Source organism: Genypterus blacodes, unplaced genomic scaffold (genome assembly GCF_046128005.1).
Source record: "Genypterus blacodes isolate CSIRO-AG114 ecotype Tasmania unplaced genomic scaffold, CSIRO-AGI_Gbla_v1 ptg000185l_1, whole genome shotgun sequence".
Taxonomy (NCBI): domain Eukaryota; kingdom Metazoa; phylum Chordata; class Actinopteri; order Ophidiiformes; family Ophidiidae; genus Genypterus; species Genypterus blacodes.
Window position 1 is genome coordinate 2,479,155 of NW_027466986.1, and position 25,033 is coordinate 2,504,187.

At 44.3% G+C, this 25,033-nt stretch overlaps 3 protein-coding genes across 4 annotated transcripts; 1 reads left to right on the top strand and 2 right to left on the bottom strand.

Annotated features, from left to right (window-relative positions):
• Positions 1-319: 319 nt before the first annotated feature.
• abcd4 (ATP-binding cassette, sub-family D (ALD), member 4) lies at positions 320-6,794 on the bottom strand. 2 transcript variants are annotated; one of them, XM_076168005.1, is made up of 19 exons: positions 6,532-6,794; positions 5,946-6,064; positions 5,609-5,736; positions 5,202-5,341; positions 4,911-5,027; positions 4,573-4,692; positions 4,045-4,101; positions 3,691-3,785; positions 3,473-3,594; positions 3,188-3,279; positions 2,978-3,067; positions 2,671-2,876; positions 2,385-2,476; positions 2,204-2,240; positions 1,945-1,994; positions 1,768-1,820; positions 1,423-1,499; positions 1,195-1,310; positions 320-822 (listed from the first exon to the last, which is right to left on the bottom strand). In XM_076168005.1, the coding sequence occupies exons 1-19, from the start codon at positions 6,570-6,572 to the stop codon at positions 715-717; spliced, it is 1,860 nt and encodes a 619-aa protein (XP_076024120.1). In that variant the 5' UTR covers positions 6,573-6,794; the 3' UTR covers positions 320-714. The 2 variants fall into 2 exon arrangements, 1 of the variants encoding a protein (XP_076024120.1); XR_012965262.1 differs by lacking the exon at positions 320-822 and having other exon boundaries at positions 1,249-1,310; positions 1,768-1,815.
• Positions 6,795-7,010: 216 nt separating this feature from the next.
• Positions 7,011-12,172, bottom strand: LOC143014209 (sphingosine-1-phosphate phosphatase 1-like). The gene is made up of 3 exons (XM_076168007.1): positions 11,112-12,172; positions 10,084-10,173; positions 7,011-9,600 (listed from the first exon to the last, which is right to left on the bottom strand). The coding sequence occupies exons 1-3, from the start codon at positions 11,772-11,774 to the stop codon at positions 9,049-9,051; spliced, it is 1,305 nt and encodes a 434-aa protein (XP_076024122.1). The 5' UTR covers positions 11,775-12,172; the 3' UTR covers positions 7,011-9,048.
• A 939-nt stretch (positions 12,173-13,111) lies between these two features.
• On the top strand, positions 13,112-23,833 carry LOC143014239 (voltage-gated delayed rectifier potassium channel KCNH5-like). Its single transcript, XM_076168047.1, has 12 exons — positions 13,112-13,184; positions 14,706-14,829; positions 14,931-15,037; positions 15,199-15,327; positions 15,632-15,747; positions 16,394-16,786; positions 16,882-16,968; positions 17,100-17,529; positions 20,206-20,405; positions 21,250-21,502; positions 21,839-22,035; positions 22,736-23,833. The coding sequence occupies exons 1-12, from the start codon at positions 13,112-13,114 to the stop codon at positions 23,831-23,833; spliced, it is 3,207 nt and encodes a 1,068-aa protein (XP_076024162.1).
• Positions 23,834-25,033: the final 1,200 nt, after the last annotated feature.

A 25,033-nucleotide genomic window follows, 5' to 3' on the forward strand; every position in this document is an offset into this window, starting at 1 on the left:
GAACGATGTCGCCCAACACTTTAATGTACAAATGAAAAGTATAAGAAGTAAGGTAAACAGTTATTTGAATTTACAGAATGAATGAATTTAGTTTTAATACAAAACTACAAAAAAAACAATATTTCAACACAGTGATTGTAAACAAAATGACATCTGATCCAACATGTGAGTACAAAGTTAAAATGGATCACCAGAGTGTCTCTTCACTGATTAGTGTCACAAATGTTTATGCAAATTGATAATGTTGTCCAGTATCATCGATCAACACTGAACACAAACGTAAGTGTTCTGCTTACTGCATCATTTTTGATCCCCCCCCGACTCTCTAAACTTCATACTTGACTAAGCAAGTGTTTCCAAGCTGTAGGGGAACCATCTTATTACAATATGACGCCTTGGGCCTTTTACTTTGAACCGCCTGCACGCGTGACTTTGTGCGAATCTACGCGAGCTGCTACCTCCGTAACTGCAGGGGGCAGTAGAACCAAGTTGTGCAAAATCAGAAAATTCTCAAGGGCCGACTCGATGATCTGCCCTCGAGTGTGTACTTCTGTAATCCTTTAGGTACACACAAGGTACGCAGACATGTAAACAATGACGCTTTACACAATGATAGTAAAGGCACTTAAAGAGGAGCTGATCAGTAGTTAGTTAGGACTTGGAGTGTGTTTTGTTGCGCTCTTCTACGCCGACGATTCCCGTTTGTGCAGGAATTCAAATCAATGACTCGTCTGTCACGAGGGGTTTTGCACCACCGCTCCCCTTTAGCTTTGTCAGCTCCCACCGACCTTCACCACAAAGCTTCAACTGCACATCATGGTACTGTAAACAAAACAAAGACAGAAAAATGAGAAGAGAAACTAAAGAATGATTACTAACACTGACAACTTGATTAAACACTCATGTACAGCCTGATGTCAACTTCTTACTAGCGCACACACACACACACACACACACACACACACACACACACACACACACACACACACACACACACACACACACACACACACACACACACACACACACACACACACACACACACACACACACACACACACACACACACACACACACACACACACACACACCTTCCCAGTCCCTTCAACTTGAGCTTTGGTCGTTTGATCATACCTATAATGACGATTTCTTTTCATGAGTATTGGTGTACAGAGGGTGTGTGTTTGTGTTCACCTTCTCCAAGCTGCTGCGGTGTCCCAGACTGACCAGAGTCATGCCCAGCTGCTTACAGGTTCGGTACAGCTGAGCCTCCGCCTCCTCTGTCAAAGCGCTGGTGGCCTCATCCAGCACTGTGAAGACGATATGGAGCCAATCAAAGCTTTACATACAGACTTAAGATGTTAATCTAAAGACAACTGGGCAGGTTCATCGCCTCTGAGTAAGAACCAGGATCACACTGACCTGCATATTTGGGCTGCAGGTAGAAGAGTCGAGCAAAGCTGAGACGCTGCATCTCGCCTGGAGACAGAACATCGTACCTGCGCAGCAAAACAAAACAGTCACGATATAATAATTATTTCTGAATATGAACTGCACTGTAAAAGTTTCTCACACACACACACACACACACACACACACACACACACACACACACACACACACACACACACACACACACACACACACACACACACACACACACACACACACACACACACACACACACACACACACACACACACACACACACACACACACACACACACACACACACACACACACACACACACACGTCGTTTGTCTTACCAGTTCCAGTCCACTTTTTCATCCAACCCGCCTGTCCGCTTCAGCAAACTGGACTGGGAGAATACGGAAGTTTGGTTCAGAAACAATGGCCTGTTCTAAATCTAAATAACTTCATAAATGCGGTGTTCAAGGAGAGTAAACACAAACGTCAGAAGACATAACACAGCAGTCACTCACCACCCCTGCTAACTCCAGGAACTGTAGAATCCTGTCATCATCCACTGACCCTGAACACATCAAACAAATCACCAACGACCCCGGCATCGACACAGATTTAGATTATATTGTCTAGCTCGGCAATCAGTTTACATGATCAAATGCATTTCACAATTACTTATTAAACAACTGTGATAAATTAGCAGCTCTGGCATTTTACATTCTTAGACATTTTAGTCTCATTTGAGTTGATATTGAGCAGTCAGAGTTAAACTGGTACCTGATGCAGGGTAAATATCCTTCAAGGGGTAGATCACCTGTAAAAAAGAGGAGAAATCCTTCATCATTGGGTCATGACCTTGGTATTATAAAGGCAGAGCTTTATCACACCGGGATCAAGTTACAGCGTCGAAATAAGAAAACAATATCAGTTAAAATGACAAAGGGAAAAAGGGAGCCACCTGTTCACGCAGTGTCCCATCAGTCAGGTAGGGTTTCTGAGGCAGGAAGAGGGTCCCTCTGGGCCCGAAGCATGTGGTCATCTGGACAAAACCTGAGGGACACCACAACAAAAACAACATGAACAAAACTGTCATGACGCAACTCACGTAGACTCAAGTAGGACTCGTTTGGCAACATCGGCGGCACATTTCTGATGTGTAAACAAAACTGGATCTGTAAGAACAAAACCTGTTCTTCTAGGAGCTTTGCACAGTACTTTGCACTCTTCAGTCTCTCTGCTCTCACCACTGTCGGCCTCCCACAGACGGTTCAGGACCCTCAGCAGCGACGTCTTGCCAGTGCCAGTGTTCCCCACCACCAGTAGATGGTTTCCCTGGCTAATTTTCAGACTCAAGTCTTCCACCAGCAGCTCGTCCGAGTAAGGAGACTTATAAGAAAGGTTTTCCAGGATGAAGGCGGTGTCCACTGGGCCAGCGTGGACATTAAAGTCGCTGTGGAAGGGACAAATTCAGAAGAGCAAAGAGTGAGCGGAGGCTGGAAGGCTTTGTTGCTTTGGTTAGCGTGATTCAGAGCAGGCCGGGTCCAGAACAACCTGTCAAAGTCGTAGCTTTCCCCTGACGCCGGGTCGTAGTCGCACTGCGTTCGTAAGAGGTCGTCCATCACCTCCCTCAGCTCCCCGACCCTGAAGGCAAAACACAGACACAGAATGGATGACACACATGCAAGGAAGTCAATTGAATACACATACACACACACACACACACATCACTCATGTGGTAGGATCAAGTATGCTGTGTTATACCTGTGGGTGTATCCAGCCACATCCGACAGAGTGGTTGACAGGTCTATTAGCTGCGTGAATCCATTAATCAAGTAGATGCACACAAAGGCGTTCTGAATGTGAAAGTGAGACAAAGGAGAGGAGAGAAGATTAAAAAATGCCACACATGCCGACTGATGGAGTACCAGCAAGTTTAGAGTGCAGCCTCTTGGTTTTGTGAGAAAGGTTTTGCTGCCACCTAGTGGCCAAGGTACCAACCAGTTCTTTTGTGCTGGTGAGAGCTACAGAGCAGGAGCACACGCTCACCTTACTGATGAGAGCACTGAGCTCACCGGGGCTGAGACCGTCATAGATACCAGAGAAGATGGGGATGGCAATGATGATGTAGCTGAGGAAACCTCCCATGTAGTCAAAGGTGTTCACCCCAACTGACAGGGAAGAGGTCACAGGTTAACTCCATGGGGTGTGTGTGTGTGTGTGTGTGTGTGTGTGTGTGTGTGTGTGTGTGTGTGTGATGGTCTTACTGTACAACCAGAGCTCTTTATTCATGAGATGTTTTTGCGTCTCCAGGAGCGCCTGAAGCCGCCGGTCAGTCCTCATGTGCTCCACTTTACCGGCTCTACAAAACACAAACGGCAGCGTGTGGTTCCACTTGCATAAAGGACGTGAAGGGTGAGGGTTTGCTGCACTGAATAATACAGATTGAGAGCGGCTACAGGAAGGTTTCAGCCACAGGAAACCACATTGGAGTCTCTTGCTGTTCGACCTTCCTGTGATTGTGTGGTCGCACTAGCATGTGCTTCCTGTGCAGCAAACACCCCCGCCTTCGTGATCGGAGGTGAAGTTTGCGGTTTGTGGATGAGGTGCTTGTGTCTGACCTGAAGAACGCTGCAGACTCTGCGTTGACACGGATCTGCATGTGCTTGAACCTGCATGTGCAAAATAAGATTGTTGAAGGTTAAAAATGCAGCAATGTCGATTTCCTTTCGTCACCGATTGAAGTTTAAATACAGCAAAAGTATATTTCGATTCCGCATGTAGATAAGCTGACACATATCCTGTGTTATTTCCTGAAAAGCAAAGTGGATTCAGGTCAAGGGCTGTTTGTCACTTCCTCTTTAAACAACTGGTTCCCTTTCACAAGAATTATTAGGACATGTGTCACATTTCATCTCCATTTAAGTCCAGGTCTGTTTGATTGGGAGGGGGAGGGAGAGAGTGCGAGAGAGAGAGACAGACAGACACACACACATAGACACACACACACACACACACACACACACACACACACACACACACACACACACACACACACACACACACACACACACACACACACACACACACACACACACACACACACACACACACACACACACACACACACACACAGTACTCGCCTGAAGTCTCCCTCCAGCTTTTCCTGCTCAAACAGAGTCGACACAATCGGTCCCATCAGAACTTTGTTGGCGATGGTCCCACACACAAAGTAGCCAAAGATACTCGAGGGGCCGATCCAACCAGTGCTGCGAGGGAGAGAAAAAGAGGGCGAGGAAGAACAATAAAGAGTCATATCTGCCATCTTTGCCCACATTTCTTAGGAACACAATCTGTGAAACCTCATCTTAAAGTCCAGATAAGAGACGTGGTTGGAAACGCAAACATTTGAATTCACTTTACACACGTTTCTGGCCTTGTGCGAGCGTAGACCTGCACTTCCTGTTGTCGTGCTCTACAAACTCACCTGTGCAGGCAGTGGTAGGTGTAGTACGCCAGCGTGAACGGTGACACAATCAGCCGACTCGCCATGGTGCTCATCTGCTTGCACAGCCTCTCTGCGTCCTGACTGATCCGCTGGTCCCTGAAGGAAAGAGAGACAAACCCATGAGCAGGAGTGTGTGAACCATTATCTTCTATCAGCGACTGATAGAAGTTGTCAATTCTACTGTGAGTGGCTGATTGAATTTAGATTTGTGTTTGTATTGTGACCTCAGCAGTAGATCAGACAGAGATAAAGAGTTTCCGTCAGTCTTACGGGTTATCGATATCCTCTCTGAGTACATTCAGGGTGTAATAGACCCTGCCTTGGAAATAAGCTTTATGGAGACTCTCTGTCAGCGTCTTCCTCCAGCTGACATACATCAGACTGCTTACATACTGGTCCAGACTTTTCAGCTGCAAGACAAAGAGTTAGACGACGAAGAGCCCGTTAATAAAACCATCATGAAAGAAGTCAATGAATAATAGGTTGTCCTGACCTCCTGAATGAGTTATTGTCTTTATAACAGTCAAAAGTCAATATGAGCTAATCAATCACAAACTCTGTACAGTCTGTCACTTCCTCCAGTGAAGTGTGAGGAGTATTTGCATTCTAATCAGAATCAGTCAGGCTTAACAGAGTCTAAACTAGTCTGTAACACAACTCCCCTGCCATCAACTTACTGTGGAGTTGATCAAAATGAGCAGCATAGCTTTGCCCACCAGACTCCTGAATCCTGGAGAGTCTTTGTCAGCCAGAACATTGTAGAAGTGACTGGGAAGGATACCCACTTGGTAAATGATCAGCTGCTCTAAAAGCCGGGGGATTGGAGGTCATTTGTAAAGAGAAAGCACAGGAAAATGATGCAACACTTTGATCTAAAGGTTGCCTGGTTAGAAACAGTAAAACAGTAAAGCTGCTGCAGTTAAAAGGCTTTTCTTAGATCTGGGGTGACGTGACTGTGACAGCACATTCCGCTTCTTCTCTTGCACAAACAGGTTTTATTAGTGTGGTATTTACCTGCCAGGGTGATGCCAAGCAGTGTGGCAAACATTAGTACACTCTGGCTGGTCCATGATGGGAACAGGACCTTCTGGATGCTGTACAACCTCAGGACAAACTTCCAGTCCAACATTGGTCTGAGGGCAAGAGGACAGAAGGAGTTACTGGCTGGTTAGAACAGTTGAATCATCAGTAAGGGGCAGTGAGGTCAAGGTTCGCTAAAGAGAGGGGGATTAAGGGAAAATAAAATATAAATAAAAATACAAAAAAAAATATTTACTCACAGAGAGTATTTTGTTTTGAGGTCCTTTAAATGTAAATGAGCAATGGCTGCGTTCCGTTTTAGAGGAATGAACATTAAACTTGCAGGTACATAAACGCTACAAACTCGCATGATGAAACTTTGAATCACATTATTTAATTGGACTCTGTTGTTTTTCCTCCTTGTTGAAGAGGAACACTCACTCCACAAACATTTCAATGTGTCCTCACTCAACCTGGAATGGCCTCCTGTTAGATTCAGGAGCAAGAGGACGCTACAGAGGGCCGAGCTGTTTGGCTTTAATGCGGCGACACTTAAAGTGTAGCAGAGATGCATTCTTACCTTTTCGTCTCTCTGCCATTAGTCTTGTCTAAACGAGGCATATGGACGCTGATGTTTCCCCAAACCAACTTCACTTAGTTTGAGGACTGAAAATAAGCGAACTTTTAAACAATACTTTATAGAGTAGATAAACTAACGCAACATTACGTTGGCGTTGTAGGAATGTGAGCGGAATAAAATATATATACACAAATTTGTACCTAACCTTACTGACTGTACTGTACCTGTCTAGCTAGTTCGCTACACACACACGTCTGTTTTGGTGAGTGGAGTCCAAAGTAAAGGACCGGATTTCCTGTAAAATACTACGTGTCTTTCAAAATAAAAGTATCCATCGCGTTTGAATGAGTGCCGGCAACCAAATTTACAAACTCATTTGATACGATGAAGCTTTTATAACTATTAAAGTAAGGCTATAGAGCAGGAATCAGGACATTTGAAATACAGTTTGGTTCCAAACATTGTTTGCAATGTGTCCATTGATTTGTATCTTCTTTATTTATTCACAAATAAGAACAAATGATATATGTAACGTGACGATACAGTGTATGTAAGAGCTTAATTCTGCAACTGGACAAATAAGTTTGCCATGAAACTTTTCCCCCCCATCACTGTTTTGTTTGTGACTCTTCTCATAATGAGATACTTTCTTTAGACTTGAGGGTTTTATTTATTTAATTTGCCTGTGTTACAGCATCCCTTCTGTCCGTTTGTAATTTATTTATTTTCACACCTACAGCTCCTATTACAAACTTTTCCCCCCACCATTTGAGGAGAAGCATTTAAAAGAGAGAATCCCTTCTTTGTTTTTCCCATAAAGTTTTTAGGGAGTGTTTCCTTGTCAGCTTGTCCAGGTGCAGCACAATGAATTTGAATATTGTGGAAAAATTTTCAGTCATTCAATTCAAAAAGTGAAACTCTTGTATATTATAGATTCATCACACACAAAGTGAAATATTTCAAGCCTTTATTTGTTTTAATTTTGATGATTATGGCCTACAGCTCATGAAAACTCCAAGTTCAGTAAAAAGTTCAATATTGTAGCCTCACAGTGTCTCACTCTAATCAGCTCGTTAACTCAAATCACCTGCTGAGGTTTCCTGAGCCTTGTCATTGTCTCTCAGTCTGGTTCAGTAGGCGGACCAATCATGGGGAAGAGCTTTGGGTTTGTAGTATTGGACTGTTTAAGTGTGTATTAAGGAATAAATAGATAGACACTGTTCCAAACATTGAATCTGTAGATGAAATCGATCATCCAAGGTTTAGTGTGAAAGAAAAACTATGTTTTATGCATAATTTTATGCAGAAGACTGTATGTGTAGAATCCAGAGTAGATAAAGACTATCTCACCTGCTCACCTGCTCAAAGGTTACATATCACCCTGCTTTACAAGACTGAAGTGTGTAAGTTAAGTTCTTCACACTATCTAGTGATAGAAGAATTATTTTCTTCTTGGTACTGTAGTCAAGTGTTAACCGGGTATTTCCAAATGCTTTGGCGCTGCATACACTTTTGTATAAAATGTAAAACACACCGACAGCACCTGCACATGTGTGAAGTGTTATAATGTTACAATCTGAGCAATTCTGGGAATAAAGTGTTTTCTATTTAGGAATATTTATTTTCAATTTGATGCATTTTCCCAAAGGACACACAGAGAAGAAAGGTGGATGCATTATTCATAATAATACTTACAAATATTCAGAGTCGTGGTTATATTTATGAGTAAATAGGTGAATCTGATATTCTGAATATTAAAACATGACAAGAGAAAGTTACAAATAATTACATTTATACAAGAGTTAGGAGCAGAGCTTTCAGTACGACAAGGTCTCAATATTCCATAGAAATTAATACTATAGGTTTTACTATAATAAATCCATCAAGAGCTTTTAATGTTGAATGTTTTCTCAATATACATTTTTGTTATTTCTACATTATATGAAACAGCCCAGAGGAAAGTACTTTGCTCCTACCTTTGGACAAAAGGTCAAATGGTAACAATGTTGCATCACAAGAAATATAGAACAACCGAAGTGAACAGGGCAATGGTGGCACACATGGCCTATATGACATGCAATGTGTTAAAAGGACCTTAGAGAGGCTTCCTGATATAAAAAGTCACATTATTTCCAGTCATAATAATTACCCTGATATAACCTCAGTCATTTCTTGCTCCTAGGTTTGTTAGCATTGGAACGCGTGAGGGAAGTGACGTCACACTTAACAATGATTCATTGTTTTGTTTATTATTTGAGCAGAAAATTCTCAAATACTGATTATGCGTTTTGAGCAAAAGGATGAAATATGTCATAGAATTGATCTTTACTAAAAACAAGCGTTGTTACAGTACACAGGATCAATTTTGTACTTCCACTAAACTCTTTGGGGAGTGGACCACAGGTGGGTTTGTCTTAAAGACACATGAAGCGGCGAAAGCAGCAAATATAAAAGTGCTGTGTTTGTCTTCACTATCGGTTCAAATCTCAGTAGTACGTGACAACTTACAGAAGACACTCAGGCAAGGTTAAGGATTCCAAAGAGAAGAGGCACCACACACACACAACTGAAACCCATAACACTGTAGACGATGTAACGGTACGGCAGCTCGACTTTCATGTGCTGCCTCGCCTGTCTCACATCGTTTGAAGGAAGCCCGAACAATCGACACAAAAAGGGAATAGTCACTGCTTTCATAACCATCCTCGTGATGAGCAGGACGACGACTCCGATGAGGAAGCGCAACAGGGAACGCATCACCAAGCTTATGCTGATGGGTGGGAAACTGAGGGGCAGCGAGGACAGCGGCGGATCCACCAGCAGCCCCAGCTGATAGTTCACGTAGGTGGCCAAAGCAGCGCCGGCTCCGGTGCCCAGAGCCTGAGCTGTGTCGCCTCTCGACGTGCTCCAGGAATCCAGAGTGAAAGCCACAAGTCCTAGGCTCACGTGGGAGACGACGATGACGAGGGGAGCGTAGTGGTCTGTCATGTAGAAGGTGTCGACCTTCTCCAAAGTGACGTGGAAGAAGGCTAGAATGAGAAGGCTGTACAGGAAGCCAGTGATTACTTCCTGCAACACGGAGACAGAAAGGATTAAAAACAGGCACATCCACTTAACCACACACATTTCAAGTCTTCTATTCATGTTTGCGTTGTAAAAAAATAGTTTGATCAGACTTAAAAAGCTGATACATAAAGAAAAGATTGTGTACGAGTGTGTATGAACGTAAACAAATCCTTTGTCAGGTTATTCCAGAGTACATAGACACAGTATCTATGATCGGTTACAGACTCCTCGGACCCTCTAATCATTATAATTACAGCTATGTTGTTCAAGAAAACTATTTCATACATGTGTTTTTGTATTTGTTTCTTTTGTTATCTTTGTCACAACTGGTTTGACAGCTTTTCCAGTGCATTCAGTTCAGTACCCAGGTAGGTGTACACCGGTGAAGGCCGGGGGACAAGGGTGCAGCTGGAGCCCTTTATATCGTTGTCGCATTAATTTATATTTCAGAAGGGAGATTGGATATTGGTTATTTGATATGCTTACCAGGACAGAGTGCATGCCCATGTAGACTCTGCTTACACACACCAGGACGCTCCAGCAGAGAGCCACACACAAGCCGAAGAGGAAGGGGTACTGTGAAAGAGAGCGTGACATGAAGAGTGAGACATAGATAATAAAGGAATGTCAGATAATATACTGGAACAAACAGCTTCTAAACTCTTTCTGCCATTTCTTGCCTTAAATTCTCTTTGGTTAACACTAAAGAAAATCCCAAATCAATCCCTTTGGCTCCAGTTTCTTATCCAGCACTGAGATCTTAAGTGTGTATCAGGTGTGTTACATGGGAGCACAGAGTTTATCTCTCTGACCTCTGTGACCAAGCCAAGGCCACTCTAACACTCTGCTGCCTTTAGACTCCTCAGCAGAGGAGCGGCCTTGACCTCTGTCTTCACGCTTAATATGTTTTAACCCTGAAAAGGTTTATCCTCCCGTATGCTGAAACCTAACACATTGTATGGATTTTTTGGATCCTGTTTTTCCACATAGCTCAAATGTTGCTCTTGCTCCCAAGAACACTTCCTGTTACCTCCACTTAAACAACCACTGAGCGCCTTTTAGTGCAGGTAATATTCAATAATCAGGTCATATTATTGAGATTCATTATCAAACCTGTTTTTTATATCCTGTTTTACATGCACACACACACACATATTCAGATCTGAGCAGATATTGCAAATGTGTACACGTGTGCAGCGGGCGGCTTATCAGTCTGGGGCCTCTGCACACTTACTCTGCACAGTAATAAAAACTATTAACTATGAGTTAGAGGTCATCAGTTACTGTTTTGTCAACGCAATGCTTTGACATAACATTACGAGATTTATCAGTGAAATTACATGCAGTTTGTCATATCAGATTGTAGTAATTACTCCATAATACAACAATATTTTCAGCTCCAGACTTACTTATTGTGTCTTTATTTGTTTATATTTGTGAGTGTTGTTGGTCTTGGAGGCAAACCTGTAACGCATTTATAGTTTTTGAATGTGCTGGATATGAAGAGTGCTGACCTGCCAGCGTCCATAGGACAGCATGAAGACACAGAAGGGGATGGCTGTCCCCGTCATGGCGTGCGTGGACGGCATGCTGTACTCGGAGTTGTAGAAGACCTCCACCTTCACCACAGGCGGGGAAGCCGGCCGGGACCAGCGGACCACATCTTTGGTGGACTGTCCCACAAACAGGTTCCAGGCCCAGACCACGATCAGCCTCCTGCTGACCAGCGCGTCCACGTTCCAGAAAAGGAAGGGGAAGAAGATGATGAAGAACATCTCGTTACCGAGCTCCGTCCCGAAGGTGAACAGGTAGAACAGGAGCTTGTTGTCGATGAGGAACTCCTGGCCCACGTCCCCAGTCAGGGAGTTCCTGCGGAGTGGTTTAGCCCGGGCGGCGTCGGGCATGAGCGGGCTGCCGGTGTCCGCCTGGGTCCCGTTCGCCTGCGGGACAGTCGCATCCCCGCCTTCCCCGTTGGCGATACAATCACCCGGGTCGCCGCCGGCTCCCCGCTCCTGGAGCCTCCGTCTCAGGCCGTGAGAGCCCGGCTGCTCCCCGCCTGCCTCGGTCGCTTTCTCCGGGAACGTCCCTCGAACACCGCACAGATACTGAAACCTCGCTACGTGACGGGGGTCCTGCAGGTAATTACACAGCCGGATAAACGACTGTACTTTCGCCATGTTGGAAGATAAACTATTCAAAACGAACTGTTATTCGGTTGTCGTAAAACTGGAGAACATGTTCGTGGGGTTAAGGTTAAAGAGGACCGCGGCTCAACTGGTCCTGCATTCCGGTCAAAAATAAAGCAGCAGTCCTGGTTTGAGAGCAACTACGCTCGATACGCGCGCGCCGTCATGTCCGGGACGAAATCACGGGGACCTCCGGGGGGAGTTTGGAGCGACCTTGTACCGACGTGGAGACAGCAGCATCCAAAGTCCGTGACAGTTAACGATTACTTAACGGAATCTCCTAATTCATTCGCGGCCCTAACGAACTGCGTCAGGCCGCTATTCCGCTTCCGCGCTTCCGCATGCTGCTCCTTCTTCTTCTTCTTCTTCTTCTTTCGCTCTCCTCTTCATCCCACTCACACGACGGTCTTCAGTCAAATACGCAAAATGTTCAACTACCACCACCTGCTGGACGTAAAGTGAATTGCAGATATATATTTTCAGCAATCCGAACTAAATGAACACATTTCCTCATTTGTCAGACACTTGGTTGTTTTTTTGTTGAGCAATAATTTCAGAAATGTTTCTTAATTTAAATCTGGTGCATCGAACATGCGGAAGAAATGCATGTTGCTAAAAATAAAAAATCATTGAGATGTGTTGTTCATGATGATGGTATGTGTCTTGTTGTTTTATGTCCCCCACATCTGCATATTATATAAACTACTGTCCATGTAAGGTCGCGAAAATAAAGAATAAACATTAAAACCATACAAATGTAGAAAACACATGTCACATTATTGTTTATTAAGTAGTGAGTGGGAGAGAGAGGGACTCAGAGTGTGCGAGGAGAGAGAGAGAGAATAAAAGCAAGACAATCGACAAAGTTTCCTTCAAAATAAATGTTTTGAGTTTGTTTTTGTAAGGTGGTTGACCTCTCATTATTAATTGTGTCTGTTATAGTTGTGAACACATATTCTCATTCATTAATATTGATTAGTTTAAGAAAATCCTTTTCAGTTGTTGACTTCAGCAACATGACCTGCTTGTATCTGCTTTGTAAATATCCCGGTTTTCCTTTGAGAATCAGCTGCTGCAGTAAGAAATGTGTTGTTAAATCTTGTGCACTTTCCTTTGTATGGCACACCATACGGCCTCAATTACTGTACAACATTACCAAGAGGAAAACGTAACAAGCACCACGGCTTTTAGTTTGGAAAGCCGAGGCAGGAACTAGAATGATTATGGTGGGTTGGAAAGCGGTGGTCCCCGCTGCTCCATCGCTGATGGGGTCGCAGAGGCGCGTGAGAAGGACCTCTGAGCATCGCGTGTCTGCGTGAGCCTGCATCATGCATGGGGGCAAGAGAGGACTGGTGGCCCCCCAGAACACTTTTCTGGAGAATATTGTCCGGCGCTCAACCGGTGAGTTAATTAGTCAATAAAATGTATAAATAATAATCTTCATCATAACATTATATTTTGCTATTTATTATTATTATCTTGTAGTGTCGCATTTAAAGAAAAGCTGCATGCAATCTTTTTGTAATTTTCATATTTTTTCCAAGTTTAGATCAGGAATCCAAACCTGCCTTATAGGAAGACTTGTGATTTATACAATATAACAACGCAAATTCAGATTATAGACATATACTACTGTAATTATTCCAGTTCATACAATTTCCCTACATCTTCCTCTGTTATGTTTACACCTTCTCCTCATGATCACAGCGGATGTGGGAGATGATGCATTAACTAATATTCCTGCATTTTAATAGACACCCAACGACTTCGAACAACTGAAAATACTGGAGAATGAATTTGTGATATCTAATCTCCTGTTAAGACACAAACAGTGATGATGTGGCTATTAGAGAGTACATTTACATTTTAAAGTGGATTTGCATCTACCTTAAATAAAAGCCACTAAAATGTTATTTCAGGAATTTGTGATAAGGTATTAAATTGTAAACGGTTTTCTATTAGATAGTTTTCCTGTAATATTTGTTAGTATTTGCAAATGTAATATTAACAAGAGGGTAATAAGACTGTGTAAGGCAGGCAGAATGTATAATGCATTCGTAATTAGAAAGTCATATGACTGCTGGCAGTCAGCATGAAGGCAACTGTTTTCCCATGAGAGAGGCGGAATAAAATACAGAATAGATAAATAATACAACATATGGACACAGAATGTCAATGATATATTTTAAATCTGCAACTGTAATCAGAAATGATGTCACTGTCTGAATTTCCTTGTGAGCGATTCCATTCATTCAAACATAATTTCATCCATCACTCAAGGAAACTTAAAGCTTAAATTCTTTAGGTTGTTGATGCTCCATGATGACTGTGCATTTGTCATTTCATAAAAATGTCCTCAGTCTTATTCTTCCCCAGACACAGCAGGAGCTCCATCCACTCAGTTGTAAAGCGGGAGAACTTTCCAGCATCGTATTAATATTTAAGTAACATTAAAAGTGGAACGTAAGCATTTTGTCAACAACTATTTGTCTCTGGTGAATCATCTGCTTATGTCTTCTTACTTGGGCTTTAATCATTAATGGATTTTGCATCTTGTTGCCATGGCAAGGCTCCTTTAAGAATGTTAATAGCAGCAGAAGTTGATTCATCCTATTTTAAATGGTTGCATCAAATATTATAGGCAAAGACACATACACAAGGGTTGATTGTTAAGTTCTGAGCCTAGCGTTGACAGGGGGATTTCTGAGGGTTTTAATATTGAAAACAGTAAAAGAGCGGAATTATTCATTTGTGTTAATGAAGCAAAAACAAGAGGTAAATCCTGTTACAGCAACAATAATGAGACGCTCGCTTTACAAGTTGGAGCCACTAGAGCAAATAAAGCAGGCCAGCAGGTTCAGTTGGTGTTTGTGTTGCAGGTAAGTTGCGTGTTTGTTTGAAGCAGGAATGTTTTTGTTTCAGAAACCAGCTTCCTGTTGGGCAATGCACAGATAGTTGACTGGCCGGTAGTGTACAGCAATGATGGATTCTGCAAGCTGTCTGCATACCACAGAGCTGAGGTCATGCACAGGAGCAGCATGTGCAAGTAAGACATGAAATGTGACAGAAAGATAAAGCACAGGCTCATCTTAGTTTACCCTCATGAAGCCGACTCCTCCCTCTCTATCGCCCTCTCTCTCTCCGCAGCTTCATGTATGGCGACCTGACCGATAAGAAGACTATAGACAAAATCAGACAGACCTTTGATAACTACGAGTCCAATTTCTTTGAGGTGCTGCTTTATACAAAGAACAGTGCGTATCATTATTACACAATTGATTTTACATATGTATGACACATTTTGTCTTTAATACTCATCTCATTTCCACAGTCAATAATAATTATCCCATTTCCTCCTTTGCATTGCGTGTCTCACTTGTCCTGTCTTCTTCTTTCCCGTGATTGTCTCTGACAGGGACGCCGATCTGGCTTTATATGCAAGTGGCCCCAATCAGAAATGAAAATGAGAAGGTGGTCCTTTTCCTGTGCACCTTCAGGGACATTACCCTCTTCAAGCAGCCCATTGAGGACGAAGCGACTAAAGGTAAGAGAGAGATAATGGCACGTTTTTGGCACTGAGTTGGATTGTGTGGACTTTATATAAATGAATCAATCAATCAATCAATGGTGGCACCAGTCCAGAGATAGTAATCCATTCAACCATTTCATGCACGGTTCTAATGTACATCAAGCAGCTGAATAGTCACATTAGGATGGTACATGAATGAAAATACAGCTTACATGCGCAAAGTACAGAGCTATGAATTGAAACTGAACACCAGGATGGATTTGAGTTGACATGAAGGAGAGGAGAGCGGTAAATCACTCGTCTTGCTGTCTCCACACAGGCTGGACAAAGTTTGCCAGGCTAACGAGGGCATTAACCAACAACCGCAACCTGGTGCAGCAGATAACGCCCATAAACAAGACTGAGGTCAACCACAAGCACTCCAGACTGGCCGAGGTGAGTTGAAACACTTCAAAGGTGTAGGAATACACTGTATACAGGTGCAGCTCAATACATTACATTACGATCATTTGGCAGACGCTTTTATCCAAAGCGACTTACATTACATTACCACCCTTCGCAGAGGGGGGAGCAATTGAGGGTTCGGTGCCTTGCTCAGGGGCTCGAACTGGCAACCCTCCGGTTCCCGAGCGGAAGCTCTACCCACTGAGCTACTGCCCCCTCAATAAATTAGAATATCGTGGAAAAGTTCATTTATTTCAGTAATTCAATTCAGAAAGTGAAACTCTCATATATTATAGATTCATTACACACAAAGTGACATATTTCAAGCCTTTATTTCTTTTAATTTTGATGATTCTGGCTTACAGCTCATGAAAACCCCAAATTCAGAAACTCAGAAAATGAGAATATTGTGAAAACGTTCAATATTGAAGCCTCACAGTGTCTCACTCTAATCAGCTCATTAACTCAAATCACCTGCTGAGGTTTCCTGAGCCTTGTCATTGTCTCTCAGTCTGGTTCAGTAGGCGACACAATCAGGGGGAAGATTCCATATTCTAATTTATTGAGGCGCACCTGTATGATATAAACTGCTAGAATGTCATGACTTATCATGACTTGTTGACCTGTCTGATCTCAGGCTCTCCAGCTGGGATCAGACATTCTCCCTCAGTACAAGCAAGAAGCCCCTAAGACCCCGCCGCACATCATCCTCCACTACTGCGCTTTCAAGACCACCTGGGACTGGGTCATCCTCATCCTCACCTTCTACACCGCCATCATGGTGCCCTATAACGTCTCCTTTAAGACCAGACACAACAACCTGACCTGGCTGGTGGTGGATAGCATCGTGGATATTATTTTCCTGATCGACATCGTGCTGAACTTCCACACCACCTTCGTGGGCCCGTCGGGAGAGGTCATCTCCGACGCCAAGCTGATACGAATGAATTACCTCAAGACCTGGTTTGTCATTGATCTGCTGTCCTGTCTGCCCTATGACATCATCAACGCCTTTGAACATGTTCACGAGGTACGCAAGCCAAGAGTTTATGCATTTTCAGATACAAGGTGATATCTATCTCTTGTTTTACTTCAATATGTCTGCTTGACTGTGTGTGTATGAAGGACTCCTTCGCTCCTGCCTCTTCATCGAGTCATCTTCCGGAGTTTTTGCACAGGAATACCACACGCACGGAAGACTCCGTACTGCCAGTAAGGAAGATCTGTATCACTTATAGGGCCAATAGTTGAGCCTCTTCAGCCTGTATAAAAATATTGATGAATTATTCTCCTAGCAGTTTAAGAATGTCTTTGTTTGTGACCCTGTTCTCGTCTTCCTTCAGGGCCTCAGCAGCCTGTTCAGCTCTCTGAAGGTCATACGCCTGCTCCGCTTAGGCCGAGTTGCCAGAAAGCTGGACCACTACCTGGAGTACGGAGCGGCCGTCCTGGTTTTACTGGTGTGTGTTTTCGGCCTGGTGGCCCACTGGCTGGCCTGCATCTGGTACAGCATCGGAGACTACGAGGTCATCGACGAAACAACCAACTCCATCAAGACGGACAGCTGGCTGTATCAGCTGGCCCTGAGCATCGGGACGCCTTACCGCTACAACGCCAGCGGCACCGGCCAATGGGAGGGCGGCCCCAGTAAGGACACGCTCTACATTTCCTCCCTCTACTTCACCATGACCAGTCTGACCACCATCGGATTTGGAAACATCGCTCCAACCACAGACGGGGAGAAGATTTTCTCAGTGGCCATGATGATGGTGGGCTGTAAGTAATTGATCGCTTCCCCACATTGACCACAATCTTTACTGATCGCGATAATGCGGTGAGGTTGAGAATCTTTTCACACATCTTCCCTCTATTATTTACTTTCACACACATTACTCGTAATCTCTGTCCTGCATTCTTCCAAATCATTCATTCACTCGTTCGTCTCATTCATGGCACGCCAGTATGGAAGCTTGCAGGAACCCGGAACAATCTGGCCGCGTTTACTTGCATGCCAGACGCGATGACATGAGAAGAAGCTCCACAGCCCTGCTGGCGATGCAACAGCTGCCAGCCAGGAAACGCTCATATGTCTGCCGTTGGATCTTCTAAGCTCAGTATGATCAACACACGCCTGTGGAAAGTGGCTGCGCTCATTTACAGGAACGAACAAAGATGAAATATCTCCAAAATAAATGTAGATAAGAGATTTTATTAGATTTTTATCTTGTGTTGAAGGAGGCTGGTGGAGTTGCATTATTTTCTTATTTATAGTGACAGCCTCTGGGAGCTGCTGTAGGAAGCAGAAGTGAGGGGGTTAGACAGTAGACACGCACACACACAAACACACACACACGCACGCACACACGCACGCACGCACGCACGCACGCACGCACGCACGCACGCACGCACGCACGCACGCACGCACGCACGCACGCACGCACGCACACACACACATTGCACCTGGAAGCTGCCTAAGAGAAACACACACACGCACATTAACAGTTTACACTTCCAGTACAGTGAATATTCCATATTTAGCCACTGAAAAGCTCGACTGAGACTCAAGTGGGTGGAAAAGGGACACAAGAGTGATGAAACTGATCCAAAGGAGATGGAAGGACAGTCAGACCCAACATGACCCGATCTGACCTGACCTGACCTAACCTGATGACACTAGTCGGTCCCCATTGCCAGAAAGACGAAGCTTAAAATGCGTTTTTTGGCGTAGATCAGCTGTGACAAGCTGAATAACAGGTGATGTGACGTTCCCAGGATTGTGACTCCACCATAGTATCATGGAGGAAAGTGTCCTCAATAACAGCTCAGATATTCATATCGAGAAGATTCTTCATATATAGAAGACAAATTATATTGTATTGTAATATTAATCTGTGGGAAAATGTGGATTTCCATCTGAAAATGAGTGTTTTTTCCGTCGCTCTGGATGGCATGAGGCGATCCACAGGCCACGTTTTCCGCTCTGGACTGTGGGCGTGCAAATTCCCGTTCAGCTGCAGCCTCACTGCTCACACCCACACAGACAGCTCAGCACTGGGCTTACAGACTAATGATAAGTGACATCCAGTCTGAAGGCTGGTCCTCACTGGTGCACTGCCTCCATGCTCAGCCACACAGCACTCAGACGGAAATTATTCAACTCCCTTATTATCAATATGAGCGCTGAGATCCTATTGGGGTCTATTTGCAGAAGTTGACCTCCATTCTCCACAACGTTCTGCTGTATTTGATCCCTTTAAAGTTTTGTCTAAATAACCCCAAACTGTCATAGTTTACATTCCAGATTTCTAATGCAGAGACTTGGGGAAAAAACTTCAATGTGTTTTTGACCTGATTATGATTCACTAATCAGTTTGAATTCTACTGATTAGATTTTTACAATTGAATCACAAATGCTCCGTTCATGAAAAGCCTTCACATGCATCAACCTCGTTTCTGAAACTCAAGACGTCTTCACTTCTATTTTGAGCCGCTGTCTGTATTATTCCCATCACTAACTTACAGTAACAGCTTCACCTTTCGTGTCTCTGCTCTCTCATCCTCTGTCACGACTCCAACACGTGCACCAACCTTTGGCCCCGGTCCTCTTAAACCGCACGTACGCTGATGCAACACAAACAGCGAGGGGAAATGTAAACCGACAGCCACGCCTGGACGATGTGTGTATGTGTGTGTATGTGTGTGTATGTGTGTGTGTGTGTGTGTGTGTGTTGTCCAAAAGTAAAACGCCCATTGCTCCTCCGGTGGCGTTTGGATCACGCAGAACCCCACCAACCGCCCCTTCAGTCGTACCGCAGTGTCGAAATCCATTATTCCGGTTATTGGCGGAGGAAGAGAGGAGTCAGCAGTAAAGAAGAGGGCGAGTTTGCCTGCAGGCTGGAACGTGGAAACTGGACGATGACCCATCATGTCAGATATAAAGCCGAACATTTATGATCCTACTGTAGCGGGCGGGAGACGATTGTTTCCCCTCGAGTGGCTAACACCTCACAATAACAGATCCTGACTGACTCTTTGGGGTCACTGCAGCAGCGCAGAGTGCTTCTGCTGAGAAAATGTGCATTATACATTAACCTAAGGCTTAATCCAGCACTCTCTCACTCTGTGTACGCGTGTGTGCTCAAGCAGTAATATATTGCAGTCCCATTATTTGCGCTTAGATGTAAGACGGAGCAATTGTGGACAAATTAAACCCATCAATGTGACATTTTTCTCCACTTAAAGCTCATTATACGCATCCCACACCTCCATTCATCCACCATGTCTAAAAGTAGAGCTCACACACTACCAGCACACACACACACACAAACACACACACACCCACGTTCAGTTATATAAAGCTTGTGTGTGTATTGTGTATCAGTGTGTGTGTGTGTGTGTGTGTGTGTGTGTTCTCACCTGTCCCTGACGCTGCTGTTCCCCCCTTTGTTCAAGCTCTCCTCTATGCCACCATCTTTGGCAACGTCACCACCATCTTCCAGCAGATGTACACCAACACCAACCGCTACCACGAGATGCTCAACAACGTGCGAGACTTCCTGAAGCTCTACCAGGTCCCCAAAGGTCTCAGCGAGAGGGTCATGGACTTCATCGTCTCCACCTGGGCAATGTCCAAGGGCATTGACACAGACAGGGTATCATCATCATCATCAGTAGTACTAGTAGTATTGTTATGTAGTGTTATTATAAGTAGTAGTGTTATTAGTAGTATTGTTAGTATTGAGGATGATGTTTGTGGTATTGTGGTAGTAGTAGTAGTACTAGTTGTGGTGTTTGCAGTGGTAGTAGTAAAAGTAGGAGCAGTTGTAGTCGTGGTTGTGGTACTGGTCGTAACAATATTGGTAGTAGAGTAGTACAGTTGTAGTGATAATAGTAACAGTAGTAGTAGTAATAGTAGTATTGGTAGTAGCAGTAGCAGTGGCAGCAGTAGTAATTGTAGTAGGGGAGGTGGTGGAACAAGCATCCATCGTAGTTGTTATGGAGTATCTTGTTGCCAAACCAAACATGCAGCCGCTCTGCAGTACTCCTCTCCTCCTACTGCACCATACACCATAAAGACCAAGTGTTTCAGGTAGAGTGTGAGTCCAAAGAGAGGCCTCAGTGGAATTCGAGGTCAGAACAGACCAGCTGACAGAGCTCGATCTTAATGTGACAGGCAGGGTTGTCAGGGTGACGAGGTGACAAACAATAACAATAACACGCCTCAAAGGTCACTCACTGCCACACACGGGTTCAGCCGTAGTTCACTGGTTCGTGTACTTTCCATGAGGTCAAATTATTCGTAATCATAGATTGATAGTGTGTTTTTATTGTGCCACAGCTCAATGTGACGTTAGATCAATCGTGTTATCAGCATCAATAAACCTCAGCGATTACTTCAATGGATTTCTGGCAATCAACGTTCCAGCCATTTTCAATTCTCTCCCTATATCTTGTATGCAAAGAAAAGAAATCATTCAAACTCCTCTCCTCTCTCAGGTTCTGTCCATCTGTCCCAAAGACATGCGGGCGGACATCTGCGTCCACCTGAACAGACAAGTCTTCAACGACCACCCGGCCTTCCGGCTGGCCAGCGACGGCTGCTTGCGCTCTCTGGCGGTGGAGTTTCAAACTACCCACTGTGCACCCGGGGACCTCATATTCCACATCGGCGAGGACGTGGACACCCTCTGCTTCGTCGTCTCGGGTTCACTGGAGGTCATTCAGGATGATGAGGTCATCGGCATATTGGGTAAGACGATGTATTATTATGAAACGGCTCGGGTCAGGCGTTATCAATTCAGAGTAAAGGTGCTCTGTTGATAAAGACGCATGACGTAATGTTTTGACAAGTTATTGTTATTTCATTTGACTATTTACTGTTATGTATTGTATTTTATTAATTATTTGTTGTTGTTGTTGTTGTTTTGGTACTTTGAAACGAGCTTAAGATTGTAAAATGACTCATTGAGTGATATCATAGTAAAGAAATAGTTCAAAAGAAATGTAACTCTCTCCGGAACTTTAGCAAGATTTTGTGCCACGTTTCAAAGAAACCTTGTGGTTTCGGGGGCCCCGCCCTCTGCAGGTAAAGGCGACGTGTTTGGAGACGTGTTCTGGAGAGAGACCACGCCGGCACGGGCCTGCGCCAACGTCCGAGCGCTGACCTACTGCGACCTGCACGTGATCAGAAGAGAGGCGCTGATGAGGGTGCTGGAGTTCTACACGGCGTTTGCAAACTCATTCTCCAGAAACCTCATCCTCACCTGCAACCTACGGAAACGGGTAAGTTCCAAAGGACAAAACAACATTACTTCACACGGCCGTTTAATCGCTTAGTTGCAGATCCCAGTTACATTGAATTGAGGTGACTCTGATTAGGAGAGGAGTTATGCAATCGCACGTCGAATAAACAGCGAAACAATTCTGTGACTGCGTGTGTTAAAGATTCATGGCTGTGCTCAAAATGTGAAAATAAACCTAATCTATTATTCATTTGAGCAGCTTAACAAACTCTTGGTACGGCCTTTTGTATTTCTGCTTAGCCTCCACATTTGCTTTCCGCCGTGTTTGTCGCCGGCATCTGAGTTTAGATCATTGAATTGCGGTAAAGCTTTGCGTTGGTCTGATTTCATTTTAGATTTTCATTTTAGACTCAAAACGTTGTTACACTGGTGGTCTCACTTAAATCCTTTGACAACATTGAATAAAGGAATAAAATCAAATAAGTAAAGTAATAAAAACAGCATTATTTAGTTCTCCGCTTTTTCTAAACAGTTCCCTCAGTGCATTCCTACTTTTAAGTCTTAAATATTTAAAAATGCCCAGCAGCTCTGGGGCCGCAGCAGATCTTTGCTTTGAGGCGCCATTATATATGCGTGTATTCTATGTGGCACAAATACACCCCGATGTCCACTCAGTCTCGCCCTACTACTGTAAATCTTGTGTTGTCTTAGTGAGGACACATCACTCATCCCTCCTACAGGTCGTCTTCAGGAAGATTGCAGATGTGAAGAGGGAGCAGGAGCGCCAGAGGAGCGAGGTCACCCTCACCATACCAGAGGACCACCCGGTGCGCAAGCTGTTCCAGAAGTTCAGGCAGCAGAGAGACGCTCAGACCCCGGGAGAGACTCACACTTACCTCGATCACAACTGTGTGCAGGTGGAGCAACATCATCACGCCAACCTGAACCTGTACCCGCAGTGTCAGCCTCCTCCTCCTCCTGCTCCTCCTCCTCTGCAGCAGGAGTACAGCACTCTGGTTATTACTACAGGAGGGGGAGGCGCTCCTACACACACCTCGCAAGTGTTTGTACACACTGAAAATCCTGCTCAAAGCTGCACGCAAGCGGTTGTAGAGTCGAAATCGAGGCCTTGTGCAGCAGATCAGATGTGTCTGAGGGTTAAAAGCCCTGTGCAGGGTGGAGGTGGAGGCGAAGGAGGTGCTGGTGCTCGAGGCTGGCTCAAGTTTAGGAACGCCACTTCGGTCGCGCCAAAGCCTCCCGCAGCTGAGCAGGAACCGCAGATGCAGAAGGAGGAGGACTGGTCAGAGGGGTCACAGTCAACCGCAGACGGTAAGAACCTGGATGCGAGGGAGAGCGGGGGGATGAAGAGCCCAGGAGGTGGCAACTGTGCTGCGGAGGTAGGTGAAGAAACCAGCGCCCTGCACAAAACAGACTCCTGCGACAGTGGCATCACCAAGAGCGACCTGCGACTAGACAGAGCCGGAGATTCCAGGAGCCCGTTTGAGAGGAGCCCAATGGAGAGGACTCCGTTCGAGCTGAGTCCCGTGGCCGACATCGAGGGTTCCATCAATCACTCCTTTACGCGGCCGATGTCCGGGCAGGCTCTCCTCCAAACCACCTTGCACGAAGCCAAGCTGGAGCTGAAGGGCGACATTCAGATTCTGAGCGGCCGACTGTCGGTGCTGGAGTCTCAGGTGAGCCAGATCCTCAGGCTCCTGTCCATAAAACGAAGACTGTCACTGCCGCCGACATCGTCCCCCAAGACGAGAGTCAAAAGTCAGGACTCCTTCACTGCCAACAAGCCTGTCACGCCACAAACCGATGATGGACCATTTTGAGTCGCGCTAAATTCGGGTTCTTAACAACAAAACTTAAGTGTTGGCTTCATGCGAGCACCAGTTTGCATGACCTGCTGCACTCTGCCAAAGAAACGTCTTCACATCACACACACACACACACACACACACACACACACACACACACACACACACACACACACACACACACACACACACACACACACACACAGACGAACGCATGAAATCTCCTCTGGCATCACCTCAGCACCACTACAGCCCAGGGATTTTTCTTAACACTTGGTGACTCAGAGGCATGTTTCATGTTTCTACGTGTGGACAAACTGCAAAAATTCCACTGAAAGCACAAGGAAGAGCAACAGTGATCCTCAACACTAAGAAAACACACACGGATGATGAATAGCTGTAATTTTTCACAAGCATCTTAAAATAAAAAGCAGAGCCATTTGTCTCACACATGAAGGTTTGTGCGGGAGCGTCAGTAAAATATGGAGCGACCGAGGTTAAGGAGTGTTTTCTTTCGCTCTTGAAACGTCGGTGTGTAGCTTTTGGCAGAACATTCGACTATTAACTACGTAAGAAAGTGCACCTGCTTCTATAACCTCTTCGCTGTCACTCCACTTGGACTTCCATTTTAATATTCAGGGGCTAAGTGAACTTTTCTGCATGAACTTTTGATATTTATGACAAGCATGCTACTTTATGTTACTTTAGGTTTAGAATCATAAAGAATCAGGTAATTAAATATGTGCCTTACATTAATGCAAGTTATGTACAGCATCACTAGAAATAATAATAATAATAATAATAATGATAAACAAGGTCAGAATTTGAAGTGAAAGGACTTTGGAACGAGAAAGACAAATAATCTGTTTTATTCTGTTTTTATTTATTTATTTATGAATTGAGAGAAACTTTTAAAAACGGTTTTGTCGGCTTAATTTCCATGTGCATGCAAGGTTGGAATAGAATAGAACAGCAAATTCAATATTAGATATGACGACTGTGTGCGATTTATTTATTGTAAACAAGATGAGAACATGAGGATGAGAATTTCTTAAGTTCTGTAAGTGTGTGTTGCATATACTTTGTCTATTGCTCAGGTATTGACATTCATTAAGGAAACTTATTTTGACTTGATTTGACTAGATGTGATTTAATCTTTGCTGACTGTTTAGTAAGAATGCACAGTAATGTTTATCAGGTATTTGGAGAGCAGAT

Bases quoted from the DNA above. Each gene is read 5' to 3' on its own strand.
- LOC143014209 (XM_076168007.1), bottom strand. From the start codon at position 11,774: ATGGCGAAAGTACAGTCGTTTATCCGGCTGTGTAATTACCTGCAGGAC. The intron at 10,174-11,111 runs GTCAGCACTCTT...TCTCTTTCACAG, and splicing joins TGTCCTATGGACGCTGGCAG to TACCCCTTCCTCTTCGGCTT. The intron at 9,601-10,083 runs GTAAGCATATCA...TCCGTGTTGCAG, and splicing joins TGGGCATGCACTCTGTCCTG to GAAGTAATCACTGGCTTCCT.
- LOC143014239 (XM_076168047.1), top strand. From the start codon at position 13,112: ATGCATGGGGGCAAGAGAGGACTGGTGGCCCCCCAGAACACTTTTCTG. The intron at 15,038-15,198 runs GTGCGTATCATT...TGTCTCTGACAG, and splicing joins GCTGCTTTATACAAAGAACA to GGACGCCGATCTGGCTTTAT. The intron at 15,328-15,631 runs GTAAGAGAGAGA...GTCTCCACACAG, and splicing joins TGAGGACGAAGCGACTAAAG to GCTGGACAAAGTTTGCCAGG.
- abcd4 (XM_076168005.1), bottom strand. From the start codon at position 6,572: ATGCCTCGTTTAGACAAGACTAATGGCAGAGAGACGAAAAG. The intron at 5,342-5,608 runs GTAAGTTGATGG...TTTGTCTTGCAG, and splicing joins TCATTTTGATCAACTCCACA to CTGAAAAGTCTGGACCAGTA. The intron at 3,595-3,690 runs GTAAGACCATCA...CTTCCCTGTCAG, and splicing joins TAAAGAGCTCTGGTTGTACA to TTGGGGTGAACACCTTTGAC.